This window comes from Crocuta crocuta, unplaced genomic scaffold (genome assembly GCF_008692635.1).
Source record: "Crocuta crocuta isolate KB4526 unplaced genomic scaffold, BGI_CrCroc_1.0 scaffold220, whole genome shotgun sequence".
Taxonomy (NCBI): domain Eukaryota; kingdom Metazoa; phylum Chordata; class Mammalia; order Carnivora; family Hyaenidae; genus Crocuta; species Crocuta crocuta.
The window spans coordinates 537,845-554,117 of record NW_027526949.1 but is presented as its reverse complement, the minus strand read 5'-3'; the positions used below and the strand labels follow the sequence as shown (position 1 = coordinate 554,117).

The 16,273-nt window shown below is 36.8% G+C and overlaps 1 protein-coding gene across 1 annotated transcript in view; it reads right to left on the bottom strand.

Moving 5' to 3' along the window:
• The window catches only part of LOC144241636 (complement factor H-like), a gene marked incomplete at its 3' end in the record, with an annotated part of 68,743 nt that overhangs the window by 31,124 nt on the left and 21,346 nt on the right, over positions 1–16,273 (bottom strand). The window contains exons 2-6 of the mRNA XM_077776545.1: positions 13,237–13,422; positions 12,796–12,901; positions 6,862–6,938; positions 5,181–5,372; positions 2,117–2,287 (exon numbers count right to left, since the gene is read on the bottom strand). Of these exons, the coding sequence (XP_077632671.1) occupies positions 2,117–2,287; positions 5,181–5,372; positions 6,862–6,938; positions 12,796–12,901; positions 13,237–13,422 (732 nt within the window). The remainder of the gene's footprint in view (positions 1–2,116; positions 2,288–5,180; positions 5,373–6,861; positions 6,939–12,795; positions 12,902–13,236; positions 13,423–16,273) is intronic.

The window sequence follows — 16,273 nt, the reverse complement described above, 5'->3', positions numbered from 1 at the left end:
AATGTTCTATAAACATAGGATCTTTACTGTGTGTGTGTGTGTGTGTGTGTGTGTGTGTGTGTAAGTGAGTCAAGTTTCAAGAAAAGTAAGCCTAGGAACTGTAACAACACATACGGGAAAAACAGATTTCCTACTGTTAAAACAAATATGTGCTAAGCAAGAGCTTTAAGCAGGTAGCTACATGACCAAGAAAAAGAATTCACTAGGCAACTTCTATATAGCAATCATCCTTTCCTGAGTCCTCTGTCAAAGTAAAGTTGAATTCAGATTCTGATGTCTTACTTTGAAGTAAATTTCATTGAAACCTGGAATGATGATTTATTCTAATGTTCACTGAAACCTGCAGTGATTTTTTTCTCATGTTTATACAGGATAAAGGGTCTGATTTAAGTAAGTGGTTTATAAGTTGTATTTTGACGACTAGATGGACAATTTAACTACCTAAATAGTTAAGTAGGGCTCTGTAAGTAAAACATATGGCAAAAGTTAACGCCAGAGGACTTGTGCACCCACTTTCTTTGCATAGGAGCCACCAATGCCATGAAGACAAACAGCTGGACTCCACACACCATCAGCTGATCACAGATCTAATTTGGGTGATTACTGTCTTGTGCTCATTAACCTCTTTCTAAAATATTTTCTTAACAAGCCTGAAAGTGGAGGTAACTCAGCTGTAGGAAGATATATTTTCCAAGGAGCTACTTGTGGCCTCAACCCCAAATGTTTTTGTGGGAGGTGGGGTGCCTGGCTGACTCAGTCAGTAGAGCATGTGACTCTTGATCTCAGGGTTGTGAGTTCAAGCCACAGGTTGGGTGTACAGTTTACTTTAAAAAAATCTTCAAAAACATTTTTAAAAAAAGAACCAAATTGACTCAAAAACTAACTCTAGGTTTTGTAAAAGAGGATCATTAAACAAGGTTTACACATGAAATTATGAATCATATCATTAAAAGTTCAGAGACCTTTTAAGAATTCAACTCTTGGGGCACCTGGGTGGCTCAGTCAGTTGAGCATCCTACTTCAGCTCAGGTCATGATCTCACGGTTCATGGGTTCAAGCCCCACATCAGGATCTGTGCTGACAGCCAGCTCAGAGCCTGGAGGCTGTTTCGGATTCTGTGTCTCCCTCTCTCTCTGACCCTCCCTTGCTCATGCTGTCTCTCTCTCTCTCTCAGAAAAAAAAAAGAAAAGAATTCAACTCTTCTCACCATCTCCCCATCCACTCTGGGACACAATATGACGATACCTGCACAGTCACCCTATTTAAAGGCCACTTGACCTCTGATTTCATGCATGATGGCACTTGTAACTTGTTTCACTCACTGCTGCAGCCCTCATCAGAAGTTAACTCATTCTTTTCCATAAATGTTTGTAAACATCTCAACACAGCTGTTACCATGATATAGTTGTATCTTCTTGCTATTCTTCTAATAATATGATTTCTTAACTCTTTACATTTTTGCATCTGGGCCATGATAGTTTGAAACCATCTCTTTTAAAATGAGGGAGGCCAAGTAGAACACAATATTACAGACATAACTTTTCATGGGTATGAAGCACAGTTGAGATGGATTCTAGTTCTGCACAACACCCCTTCATTAGGAAGCCTGAAAGAGTTTGGCGGGTTTTGTTTTTGTTTTTTCCGCATCATTATCACTGCTGATTCGTATTAGGCCTGTGGTTAATGAAATCTCCAGTTGCTTCCACTTAATTCCATTGTTAACTGAAGGTTTCCTCATATGGTATTCATCTCATTTATGTCGCAAAGCTAAATGCTAGGCTTTAGAAGAGCTATCTGTTTGAGAAGTACTCATGCCTGAGAAGCCTGTTATTGCCCTGGCTCTGCTCTAGACTTGCTTTTTGACCACAGACCAACTACTAATGAGCTATTGAACTCCTCTGTTCCTTTTATGTCTATCTTCATTGTGAGAGAATTATACTAAAATTAATTTTGCACACATAAAGCATTAAGTATATTGTCTTTACAATAGTTGGTCCCTGTAAACATTAATACTTCATTGTGAGAAGAAATAAACTGCTTAACTGTGAGGAATATATAAATGAAAAGAATTGATAAAACATACAACAAAATATATAGAAAAGAAAGATAACATTACCTTTACATGAAGGACTTGGAGTCCATCCCAGTGCAGTGCATATAGCATCTCCTTTATTACTGTATTCATAACCCTTTTGACATGTATATTGAAATCGTTCATTTTCCTTGTAAGTTTTCTTCGGAGATGCAGCACTTCCATTTGGAATTTCTGGCTTTTGGCAGGAAATTTCTAAATATAAGGGATCAAATTCCAAAATGTCTGTTATATATTAAAGGGCCATGTCTAAGACATAGTTATACTAAAGATACAAGTTTTGTTTCTTTTAGGTACATCAGGCCAGCAAATAAAAGTTCTATTTTGATTTGAACGCTTGAATAATTTATCTGTTGTCCTTAATTTTGATTTTTGAAAGAAGGTAAAATTCTGATTAAACTTATGTTGCTAGGGGTGCCTGGGTGGCTCAGTTGCTTCAGCAACTGGCTCTTGATTTTGGCTCAGGTTATGATCTCATGGTTCCTGGGATTGAACCCCATCTGTGGCTCCCCGCTGGCAGTGCAGACCTGCGTGGGATTCTTTCTCCCTCTTTCTCTGTCCCTCCCCTACTCATACTTTCTCTCCCTCTCTTTCTTTCAAAAATAGATAAGCAAATAAATGAAAATTATGTTGCCAATTTTATTTGGTTTCAAGACAAATTAGTCCTCTTCAAGTAAATAGTGGCCAGTAAATGTTCATCAAGTGTATATATAAAATTGAGTATAGATACATAGTCTTAGTGTGATAAATATTTTCACCGAATGACTACTGGAAAGTACGTATTTTCTAGTTATTGATAATAGAGTAATTACTGGTATAACACTTTGTCAAAGAAGTTAATTTAACCTATTGTCATTATATCTCTGAATTGCATCTTCTGTTTTTGGTGGTTTTACCATCCATCCAAATTTTCTCTCTCAAAAGAAAATCTGGCCACCATTTTTGCCCCTATCTTCTCTCAAACATTTCTCCCTGAGATTACAGCAATGATAATTAATTTCCCAGGTCCTATTCTCCCACCTCTGTAATCTATTTTCCTGCTTGTAACTTAATGACCTTTTCTCTTATGCTATCATTGCTCCATTGAAGGATTCCACTGAAATTCTCCATCGATTCCCAATTCAGTCTGAATAGAAGCCAAATTGTTCAGCATGATATGGAGCACCTTAGAACCTTGTACTGGCCTATCTTCAATCCATCACTGACTCTCTCCTTCTTGCATCCTATACAAGGGCTCCTGAGGGCATGGAACAGGGGAGCTTCAGGCTTGTGGAAGCCTCACTGCATTTATACTTCCTCTCCCTGCACTTCTCGTCACTGATAATGCTTTTCCCCTCCTCAAATTCATTGGAAAAAGTTTCATTCTTTCTTCAAAATGTATCTTATGCATTAGTCATTCCAGTAAGGTTTCATTAACCACAGTTTTTAAAAAAAATTTTAATGTTTCTTTATTTTGAGAGACAGAGCATAAGCAGGGGAGGGGCAGAGAAAGAGAGAGACACAGAATCTGAAAGAGGCACCAGGCTCTGGGCTGTCAGCACAGAGTCTGATGCAGGGCTCAAACCTACAAACCGAGAGATCATGACCTGAGCTGAAGCTGGACACTCAACCAACTGAAGCACCCAGGTTACCCAGTGTTTTTTAAGTTTACTTATTTTGAGAGAGAGAGCTTGGGAGTCATAGAGACAGAGAGAGAGCGAGAGCACATGAGGTGGGGAAAGAGAGGCAGAGAAAGAGAGAGAGGGAGAGAGAGGATCCAAGCAGGCTCAACAGTGGGCCTGGAGCTGGACGCCAGGCTGGATCCCATGACTGGGAGATAACCACCTCAGCCAATATCAAGAATCTGATGTTCAACTGACTGAGCTACCCAAGTGCTCAGAAATTCAGTTTTAAGGAGGAAACCCCATCTGTGAACCTCTGGAATATACAGTATTTGTTGTGCTGAATAGAAATATGATTACCATTACTGACTTGAAGAACTAGTTTTGTTAAAATTTTTAAGAACAGAGTGCTTTTCTCTGCCTCTCTGTATAACATAGACTAGAGAAGAAAGTGTGAATTTTAGATACCGTTAAAAAAATAAATATGGCAGGAGCACCTGGGTGGCTCAGTTGGTTAAGCATCCAACTTCGGCTCACGTCATGATCTCAGGGTTCCTGGGTTTGAGCCCCACGTTGGGCTCTGTGCTGACAGCTAGCTTGGAGCCTGGAGACTGCTTCAGATTCTGTGTCTCCCTCTCTCTCTGACTCTCCCCTGCTTACACACACACACTCTCTCTCTCCGAAATAAATAAATAAATAAATAAATAAGGTGGAAATGTCTGCCAAACAAGGATTGGTATAATGAAGCATGGCACTTTTAAGTAAATTGATCATAATGTTTCATTACAAAAGCCCAGATCGCCATACTGGTCATGATGAACTAGTTAGCAGTATTATAACTAAAGGAATCTTGACTTACAGTTTACTATAGAACTTTTTTTAAAAGGCTAAAATTTATTTAGTGAATTCAGTTTAGTTCTACAATATTTATCTAAACTCACAGTGCAAATATAAAATAGGATCTCATTCTAGAAGTATCATTCAATTACAGAATGTTATTGTGATGTATAGTGGAAATAAATAATGACTTTTTGATCTTACAAATTAAAAGAAGCCTGCTCTGTAGGCCAATATTAAAGCTTTCAGTAGAAATGCTTAGTATTCTATTTGAGCATGAAAGTCAATTACAATTTAATTATGGTTAGGACCATGGAATTTAGTTTCAGATAACCTGAGTTTGAATCTTAACTCTGCTGTTATGCCATCATAAACTTGTCATGAGATTTAACTATTTGCCCCACAATTTCCTCAGTTATAAAATAGAGGTGAAAAGAGTGCATAAATCACATTCATTTTGAAGGCAAAATGGAATGACACATGTCATGAACTTAGATCAATTACTGACAAATAATACGTGCCCAAATAAATGTTACGTTATTAGTGTTATTAGTATAATTAGTATTATGCTATGCACAATATTTAAACATACATATTTTCATGAGAAAAACTACAATTGTCCAATCCCATGAACAGTAAGTGTATCTTACCCATACATTTCGGGATTTCTCCACTCCAAGCACCATTTGTTGAGCAATGTATTTCTGCAGGCCCAACAAGCGTGAAGCCTGAATCGCACGCAAACCGTACCACTTGTCCAAAAGTGTATTCCTGGTCTATTTCCAATGCACTACTGGTAAATTTCCCGTTCTCTGGATGTGTCACTGGCAAACACTTAACAACTGAAAAAAATAATATAACTTTTCCTAGTAGAATTTGACAACTTTATTAAGAAAAATATGTATATATGCACATATAGGTATAAAATCATTAGGAAGGAAAGAATGGGGAAATTACTTAATATTTTTAAAGAAGCATTTGGTAAGCCTTTTTTTTTGGCTATAAAGGCTTATAAATTAAAAACAACAACAACAATAAGCTTATCTGATGATTTTCTATGAGAGTGGACAAAGAAAAAATTATTTTTTTGAATGTCAGTTTACATTTTTATAGTAAGAAACAAATGTTTCTTAAATAATTGAAAAATATAAAGCTTGATAAACTTAGATCAAGTTTTCATTTAAGCCCCAGGATAATATTATACTGTATTGCTAAAAGGTATAAAAGCAAAGTTCCTGATTCTATTTATTTTAATAGATAAACAGTCCTTAATTCTCCTTCCTCTCCCACATCAGTGCTCAAAATAATTTGAGTACTCCCTTTGATTTTACTTAATATTTTCCCATATCTTTTAGGTTATGGCATTTAAACTTTAATTTATAGTAGAACCATCAAGGATGCATATTAATATGGAAATTCTATGACTATCTCCCTGCCCTATTACCTGAGATCCTGATTTAGTGGGGTTTTAGTAACTCAAAATTTCAGCTTTAAACAAGCACCTCAGGTGATTTCAGTGTAGATGTTCTTTAAAACATTTAGATCTTTCCTTTCATTTCCATAAATTCTCTTCTTTAGGTAATAAGACTTTTGAATGATCACATTGCCATCTTCCTCCTCTTTCCTCCTCCCCCCTGTCTTCCTACTCTTCCCCCCCTTTTCCTCCTCACTTTCCTTGTCCCCTCTTCCTCTCCCTTTCTACTTACTCAGCATTGAACTAAGAAAGACTCTTCCGACTCATATCTTTTATTTGCATGATGACTAGAGATTGGGATTACTAGCCCAAAATTTGGAAACAGGATCTAAATTTTCTCGTTCTGACTCTTTGCTTTATGAATCAGCAATAAAAGCAGAGTTCTTCCTTACTTCCTGTCTCTTTTTAGTGAGACTAAGACCACAAGAAAATCTCCCTTGCCATGCAGGAGGGGGAGATGTCTAAATCATGTTCTCCATTTATGCTGTTATTGACAGTCTGGATTTGGGTGGTTATTGATTGATTATGTCTTCATAAATAAAGCTGAAATTCTGATACTTCTGCTATTTCTAGTGTTTAGAATCCAAAAGGAAAGGAAAATAGGTTCTATAGATTTCCTAATATTTAATACTTTGAATATACTAGATCAGATGAACCTGTATTCATATTTGGTTAATGAAACACAAAATAGTGTAGTAATAAAAAGCTTAGATACCCATTCTGTATTAGAAGCCACAAAAACACTTTAAGTGAAAATATGTAATTACAAACCTTAAAGATATTTTAATGTAAGATATCTCAAAAAACCTGAGATATTTTAAATATTTGAATATATTTGTAAACAATTTTGTATATACCTTCACATATAGGAATATCATTGGTCCATCCATCAGATTCACACTCACGGAAATTGATCCTACCTAGCATTTGATACCTGAAACCAAAAATAACAGAGTGGTGAGCTAATGTGTATTTATATGCAATTTCAAGTTTGATACATTCTGAATGTCCAGGAACTACATTTCAGAGAAAATTAACAGCATATACATTTCCTTCCTCTCTATCTTCCTTCCTTCTGACTTCCTTCTGTCCTTTCTCCCTTCTGTCCCTCTTTCTTTTGCTTTCCCTCCTTTCCCTCTTTCTATTCTTTCTCTTTCTTAAATTTCTATCTTTCCTTTTTCTAAAACTTGTTTGTTCTTGTTGTAACTATATGAGATGAAGAATTTTTTTTAAGTGTATTTATTTTGAGAGAGAGAGAGAGTGCGAGACTGAGGAATTGGCAAAAAGAGAGGGAGAGAGAGAGAATCCTAAGCAGGCTCCACGTTGTCAGTACAGAACCTGACTTAGGACTCAGTCTCATGAATTGTGAGATCATGGCCTAAGCCAAAATCAAGAGTGGGTCACTTGATTCCGAGGGGGAGGGGCTAACATGGCAAAGATGTAGGGGGATCCGAAGTTCCCTCCTATCTCAAACAAAGCAGTGTTGAGGCCAAAGTACTTTGAACTCCAAGAGTCCAAGCAGCAAAGTGACAGAGATGCTTCCAGGGACCCACCAGGACACCCTGAAGGGCCATAGGTGAGTGACTGCGGACTGGGAGAGTTAAAAACAAATGGAGGGAAGGGATCCTCCTCTGCGGAGACACAAAGGGAAGAAAAAGAGAGGCTAGGGAAGTGTAGGGCTGTATCTGGATGAAAGAAAAAAAACAAACCACAGGTCTGGACAGATAAAGATCCAATCTTAACTGCGGGGCTTCTTCCGGAAAGGGGTTGGCTGCCCAGTTCACGCACCTGGGGAGCAGGGGAGCCAGCCCCGGACTCTATAACTAGTTCAAAGGCGCAATCCCCAGGGAGAGAGAGCAATCCCTCCCTGGAGTGCTATGGGAAGAAGGTATATATCGGCTCAAAGGAGCGGCACTTCCCCGAAACCCGGGGGGTCATAGTGGGAACCTTAAAGACAATAGGGGTCAATCCCAGCCGAGTGCCAGGAGGCACAGGAGTCGGAGCAGCTGGACAAGCCACCTCACTTGCGCCCGAGGCACAGTGAAGACTGCTTGAAAAGTAGTTTGGGACACCTAGTCCGAGGAGGAGAGACTGAGATGTCGCCATTTTTGTCCCCATCACCAACAAGGTGGGGCTTTAGGGAACAGACCACAGGCCCACAGCGCAGGTGTATCTTTCTACCCCAGGAGGATCGACGCTGAGGAACCAGATGGCCCCTCTTTAGATCAGCGCTGTTGCGTTACCTCATTTAATTCTCGGACGAGTCTCATTATATAGATATATTATTCTTCTTTGTTTTTCTCCTTGTCTCTTCCCTCCTCTAGTCTGGATACTCTGGTTGTTGGTTTGTTTAAGCAGATATATTTAAAATATTCTTATGATACATGTTCTACACCTCCTTTATTTCTCTCTCTCTCTCTCTCTCTCTGGATTAAGCTGTATAGTTTCTCTGTCTGCGCAATTGCCTCCTTTATTTTCCTTACAGTCTCTCTGGATTAATCCATATAGTTTATATGGATTATAGTTAAACTATAATTTATAGTTAAACTATAATCCATATAGTTTAATATATAGATATTATATTATAATTAATATCTATATTAATCTATATAGTTTCTCTGTCTGGTCAGTTTTTCTTTTTCTTTTTCCCCCACCCCTGTCATTTCTCTCTCTGTATGGGATAAGGCCTCTTCCAATCAGCACCACCTGCACCCATGGTGTGTACTTGGAGCTGGTGTTTCTGTTTTTTTTGTTTTTGGGGTTTTCTTGTTTGTGTGTTTGCTTGTTTTTGTTTTCTGTTTGTTTTTGTTTGTTTGTTTTCCTTTCTAAGGCTACATCAAGGAACAAATCAAAGCACACATGGGGGAGGGTCCAAATATCACTACGAGTAGGGAGATAAAGTAACCAAAGTCACAACAACAGAGAACAAGTAACACTCTCCAAAAACACCTCCTGAAAGGCCAGGCCCTGGACAGTGTATGACTGCTTTTAATATAATAGTGCTCACAGGTGCAAAGCACATAACAAGCTTTTAAAACACACAAGGGACTTAAAACTAGCCAAAATGATGAAATGGAAGAATTCTTCTCAAAAGAAATTACAGGAAGAAATGACAGCTAAAGAATTGATCAAAACAGATACAAACAATATAACTGAAAAATAATTTGGCATAATAGTCATAGGATTAATCGCTGGGCTTGAAAAAGTGTAGAAGACAGCAGAGAATCTATTGCTGCAAAGATCAAGGAACTAAAAAATAGTCATGATGAATTAAAAGAGTGGGACACTTAATTGATTGAGCCATTCAGGCACCCTTTTCTATCTTTTTAAAGATTCTTTCTTACTTAAGAAAGGGCCTCAAGTCTTCAGGCACATGGACTAGGAATAATTATAATCCTTGGATCATGACACAAACCCATTACAATTTTGGGCTAAATATCCACTTAGGTTTTTCATTGAGTTAGTCAATTAGTTACACATTAACAATGTTATAACCTCCTTGAACTACCACCATAACCAAAAACCAAAAACATGTTAGTAACCAAGAACTAACAATATGTTCCACTTTCTCTAGTCTTGTTCCATACTCCTACCCTCCACAATTATGACATTTTTGGAACATTTGGGACTTTTTACATAATCAATGATAATACTAGCCAAAGTTTCTTAGTATGTAGTATTTTTTAACACTTGTCTTCATTTTCCTGTCTCCATCCCATGCATTTTTACAGAGTGTGGTCATTAAGTCAGGTTTCCTTATAAATCCTATTCAATGTCAAATTTATCTAACTGTGGTACTCATCAAGCTAGTTTTTAAAATCTTAAATGCTCTATTTTCTTGAAAGTTCCTTGGGGCAGATGCAAAATGTACAATCATTACCAGAGGCTTTAGAGCAAAGCAAATCATCCTTCTTAATATTTCTTAATATTACGGTGGACAGCAAGAAGCAGAAAGCTTTTTCTCAAAAAATAAATGATGGGCAGGATTTTGATAACCACAAGAGATATTTTTGAGAATGGGCCTTTCATAAACTTCTAAATAATTCTACACAGACAAATGTTTCCTTCATCTGCAAATAAGGATTGCTTCACCCATTACACAGATAAAAAAAAACAAAAACAAAAACAAACTTTCTCCCTCAAAAAATACTTTATCTTTCTCTGAATGTTATTTGTTCCCAATTCTCTAAAGGAAGAAAAAATTTCAATAGATTAATTGAGATTCACAGAACTTGAAGCCAAATAATTACTCTATGTCTCTTTATATAAAGGAACAAAATGACTGGCTATTAAAGTTTCTTGTTTGTCTCCTCTACAGGTACCCTGCTCCAACATAGAAAATACATTTCCTGGTTAACATTTTCCATCTACATCAGAAACCCATTGGTTTTAGGTAGGTGCTTTAGGAATTCTGCAACATTCTACACAAAACCGCTTAGGGCCCATATACATAGGGAAAGGGTGGAGAAAAAGAGATTGTCCAAATGTTGGTACTTGGGGAAAAGTAACAGCTCATGTATCTGCAATCCCAGCTGGACGACATACAAGAAAGACATTTTGCAGAGCTCTTCCTTAAAACCACCTACCCAAGGATACTGAAACTGGATATCCATATCAAATATCCTGATACATGGCTAGTATTCAGCTAAATAGATATTTAGCAGAGAAAAGATGGATGGGGACAAGGGATCAAAAAGGCTCAACTGACTAGCAGAAACCACGGGTGTAGTAAACCCATTCTACATTGATTCCACAACTAGGTCAAAAGATTTACATCCCCTCAGGTAGGTAAAACAATCTCTCTAAAAAATTTTTAAATAGCATAAAACATTGATGTTTGCTGATCTGGCCTAGTCCAAGGACTTTTAATTTCACTGACGAATATCTAGTCCTTGCTGAAAGTCCAAGCTGAGTGGCAGAAGCAGTTAATTTCAGGGGCGCCTGGGTGNAAAAAAAAAAGAAGCAGTTAATTTCATAGAGTCGCTAACAGAGTTTGCCCAGAATTCATACAAGATGAAGGAAGCAAAGATGAATTAAGTGGAGCCAGAGTAAAAGGTTAAATATGTCACTAATTTTTTCACCAAATTATAAATATCTATTACTGAGATTTAGGGAATCTAGTGGAAGAAGTCTATGAGTTTTGATCCCTTTTGCTAGGTCCATTATGGAACCTAATGGGGTCAGACTCACCTGTATTAAAAGGGATATTACAGAGGTGAACAGTGAGGTAATTGGAAAATTTAGGCCCAGATGGTCTTCATCTATTTGGTCATGTAAAATAAAGTCAACAGCAATGATTGAAAGTTGAACTACAAGTATCTTTGGAAAATCTCAGATAGTGGCCAAAGAGAGCCTAAAATTGTAAGCACTAAGACTTATTGGGTGTCTACAATATCCCAAGGACTCTTTGAAGGACTTCAATATGTGTCTTATATATGTTTTCCATCAATCCTATGATGCACCTGCTGTGTTGTACTTTTTTTTTTCTTTTTAGAGAGAGAGAGACAGGATGTGCAAGCTGGGGAGAGGGGCAGAGGGAGAGAGAGAATCCCAAGCAGGCTCCATGCTCAGTGCAGAGCCTGATGTGGGGCTCGATCTCACGACCCTGGGATCATGACCTGAGCCAAAATGAAGAGTTAGATGCCCACTTGACTGAGCCAACCAGGCGCCCCATGTTTCTACTTTCATAATTGAGGAAATGGGAGTGAAGGGATATTAAAATGATACATACAGTTACTAAGTGGTGGAGTTTTGGGATGCAGGTTTATTCCAAAGACTAACCTTTAAAATATTGTATTTTATTGTCTCAAACGAAGAAATAAATGAGAGAATAATAAAAATCAATTTGTAATTTTTTGATTCTATTTTTATATATGCAGTATAAACTTGTAATGATTTTCCAAAGTATGAAACTTTCTTCAACACAATTTTTCGACCTGGATGGGCATAACAGGAATAAAGAACACTGAAGAGGTTTCACAGTGTTAAGATTAGCCATGAAAATCTAGTAGTTGGTTAGAGAGCAGAGGCAATGATTATGAAGGTAGTAGCACTTTTGGTACATGTGATTAGAGTAATTTACAGACCATGGAAGCTTAAATAATGGTAGTTATTACTTTTTTTATTTTTAAATTTTTTTTATTTATTTCTGAGAGAAAGAGACAGCATGAGCAGAGGAGGGTGAGAGAGAGAGGGAGACACAGAATCTGAAACAGGCTCCAGGCTCTGAGCTAGCTGTCAGCATAGAGCCCAACACGAGGCTCGAACCCACAAACCGTGAGATCATGACCTGAGCCGAAGTTGGACGCTTAAGTGACTGAGCCACCTAGGCGCCCCAAATAATGGTAGTTATTATTACTTCTGTGTAAAATATTTGCTTCTCCTAAATTTTAAAAGCTTTATTCAAAGAACTGTCACGTAATATGATTTTGTTACTATTTGCACTGTCCCTGACATATTGAACTTGCATATACTCTGCACATAATAGAAATTAGTCAGGACTTGTTGGAATAAACCCTTATTTATTTGTATATTGTTTTCCAGCCCTCCTAGAGCTACACTTTCCCAGAGTTAATATGATTCATTTTAATTTTTCAATGTTGAGAATAATGTGGTATCTAAATATAATAATTTCCATCATAGATTAATTTTTTAGGCTACTTGTATAGTACTTATAAAAATGCTCATAGAAAAATAAAGTAACCTTAAAAATACTAATCAGTACTCTCCCTATTTGCCATTTAAGTTATAATCACCGCAATTACAAATCTCTTTTTATATTGACTACATACCCCTCATTACATGTGTAAACAACCTTTGCACCATATTCAAATTTTTCTCCTCTTACAAGTTGAAAAGTACCATAAGGTGTATCTCCAGGATGTCCACAGGGCCTTTCTAAAATGAAAAAAAGAATATAATTTTATTATATGACACAGGAAAACATATTTTATCTAGGAGTTCAAGGAAAATGACATTTAATATTATATCAGAGGAAATATTTAAAGATGTGGAAAAGTGAAAAATGGCAAAGTTCTTATTTTATTATTAAACTTATCTATATGGTTGGTTTTGTATTTTGGAAGATTTCATCTCCTTATTAAGAATAATGATGGTATATTATTTTGTATTAAAATGATAATTGTGATATAATTAGCTAATATTGCTACAATCTCATTTAGTATTTTCAAACTAAAGTTTTCACAAAGTTCACAAATGTATGAATTACTTACTCTCACATATCTTCAATGGATTACGAGCCACCCATTCTCCATTCCTGCATTCCATTATAATAGATCCAAGAGTTATGTATCCAGGTCTGCATTTATATACAGCCTTAGTTCCCTCTGGATAGTTTTGTTCAGGCCAGACACCTGACAAAATTTCAATTTGTTTTCTTGGAGGAGGTCCTTTACAATCTAAGAACAATAAACAAAGTAATTGTTTAAAGTGTTTATTTAGATTTATAATATGTTTAGATTATTTTTGCTTTTAAAAATACCTATGCTGTTACAGGTCCATCCTGTATATACATATATATATATATATATATATGATACATTATTTACCTTACAGAAATTGAATCTACATAAATTTGTAAAAAATAGCTTTCCATAGAAATTGTTTTTACTTTACTATATTATTCTTTTTTATCAACATAACGATACTGTTATTTTATCACTACTTTAGACATGAAAATAAGCTGAGAGCCTGCAAATGCATGCCACTTCATGAAGATTATGGAACAATAGTGATATCCACTGTAGAAAGCTAAAAGTAAATTACGCCTGGTGTGCCTGGGTGGCTCAGTCAGTTAAGCATTGGACTCTTGATTTCAGTTCAGGTCATGATCTTGCTGTTTGTGAGATGGAACCCCACATTGGGTTCTGTGCTGATAGTATTGTGCCCGCTTGGGATTCTCTTTCTCCCTCTCTGTCCACCCCCTACTTGCACTGCCTCTCTCTCTCTGTCTCTCAAAATAAATACAAAAACTTTTTAAAAAATGACTTATCCTTGGGGCGTCTGGGTGGCTCAGTCGGTTAAGCGTCCGACTTCGGCTCAGGTCATGATCTCACAGTTCGTGGTTTCGAGCCCCGCGTCGGGCTCTGTGCTGACAGCTAGCTCAGAGTCTGGAGCCTGCTTCAGATTCTGTGTCTCCCTCTCTTTCTGACCCTCCCCTGCTCATGCTGTCTCTCTCTCTTAGAAATAAAATAAAATATTAAAAAAGATAAAACATAAAAAATGACATCCTTTGGGGGTGAAAGAACAACATACACAAAGGTCATCAATGGTGAGAATACTGACAAAATCTGCCAGATGGAATTTGTGTACCAATGGAAAGTTGAAAAATGAATGTAAGGGAACATTTGCCACCCCTGACTTCTGAGCCAGGAAATATGGGTGAGATATTATATTATTCTGCTGCACTACATTCTACTATTCATTCATTGATTTGGAAAATACCTACTTGGCACTATTCTAAGTTCTTAAGAAAAAACAATAAATGTAAAAAGAAACAAAGTACCTGCTCTCAAGTGTTTCCACTCTACTAGGGAAGTTAGTTATTAGCTAAGTAATTAAAGAGGCATATAATATGCATTACAGGTAGATAATTCTAGTTATAAAAATAAAGTGTGGTAAGATGATACAACATTGTATGGGAATATTCCAAGTATGACAGAATAGGATGGAACAGAACAACATTCCTCCTGCAAACTGGAAAAACAATAACAAACTGTGTGTGTGTGGGGTGTGTATGCATGTGCGTGTGCGTGTGTGTGTATGTGTGTTCTCGTGTGTGTGTGTTGAAAGGAACTGGATATCCTGGAAATATTGAGAAGAAAAATGACTAAATGAATTAAATGAAAGTGGGAAGGGCCTCCTTTAGCAACGTATTGTTTCTGGCCATCTTTTACCTGGTTATGTTTTGCCAACTCTGAGTATGGATTGAAGATTAGGGTTTGCTGGAATGAAGGAATGTTGATGAGGGAAAGAAGAATCAGACACCTTTGGACGTATGTCTAACATGGACAATTCTGAAAACTTGCAGAATGAGGGTGCTCTTCTGGAGCCTAAGAACGAAGTGAAAATTCCTATAGTTTCATAGAAAAAGTCCCAGTAAGAAAAAGATCCTGCTTCAAATACACAACTGTATTCTCATCCAAACAGTTGCTATATTTAAAGTCACTCAAAGTGAGATTAAAAGGCAGAGATCAAAACATCAGAAAAGCAGGACAAATCCGAGTATCTTGGGATGGAGGAAGAAGAGACCAATCAGATTCTTGATAAAAAGGCAAGAAGGTCTTTACTTTTAGAGTTTTGAAACCAAAAGTGGACTGACTCAAACCAGAAGTGCAACTCTACCTATCTGAGCTCACTTCTTGATTAGATCAAGAAAAAGCAAACACTCTTGTCAATGGGGGTGGTGGTGGTGGAGGTTGGTAAATAATACAAACATTTTCATTACATTTATTTCATATGAAATGTATGGTTTTGTATAAAAAATTAAAAGATACATAAGGAAGCAAAAAAATGTGATAAGAAATGAAGCAAAAATAAATGGATTCTGGAAGACAGACACTCAGATCCAGATGTTGGAATTAGTGTCAAGGTCGTTAAAGTAGCTATTTCAAGTATGTTAAGGGAACTACAGGAAAACAATAGATAAAATTAATTTAAAGAACAGATATTTAAAAGAAAATTGATACTATAAAAATAACCATGTGTTATACTAAAATTACAAATATCCATGAAATATGGATACATTGGATGGTCTTAAGAGCCAAATGGACACAGCAGAACACAAATGTATTAAACTTGAAGAAGACTAATGTAGAAATATCAAAAATGAATACACAAAGATAAAAGTGTAGAAAACACCAACAACAAACAAAATAGAGTACAAGAAATGTGTGGAGCAAAGTGATACCTGTTTGTCTATTTAAAGTTCCAAAATTAGAGGAGAGAAAAGACAAAAATATTTTAATTAAAAGTAGCTAAAGTTTTCCAAAATTGATGAAAAAATCAACTATCAGGTCCTCCAGGAGGACTTCTGGGTGGGGATCCCTGTGCAGTACTTGGGACAGGAATGGGGACAACTAGGGAATTGGGGGTGGGCCTGGCTTTGTCTTAATTAGGCAGAACTCTGTTGTCTTGAAAGACAAATTCTTTTTTTTTTTTTTTACAAATAGTTTATTGTCAGATTAGTTTCCACATAACACTCAGTGCTCATCCCCACATGTGTCCTCCTCCATGCCCATCCCCCCCTCC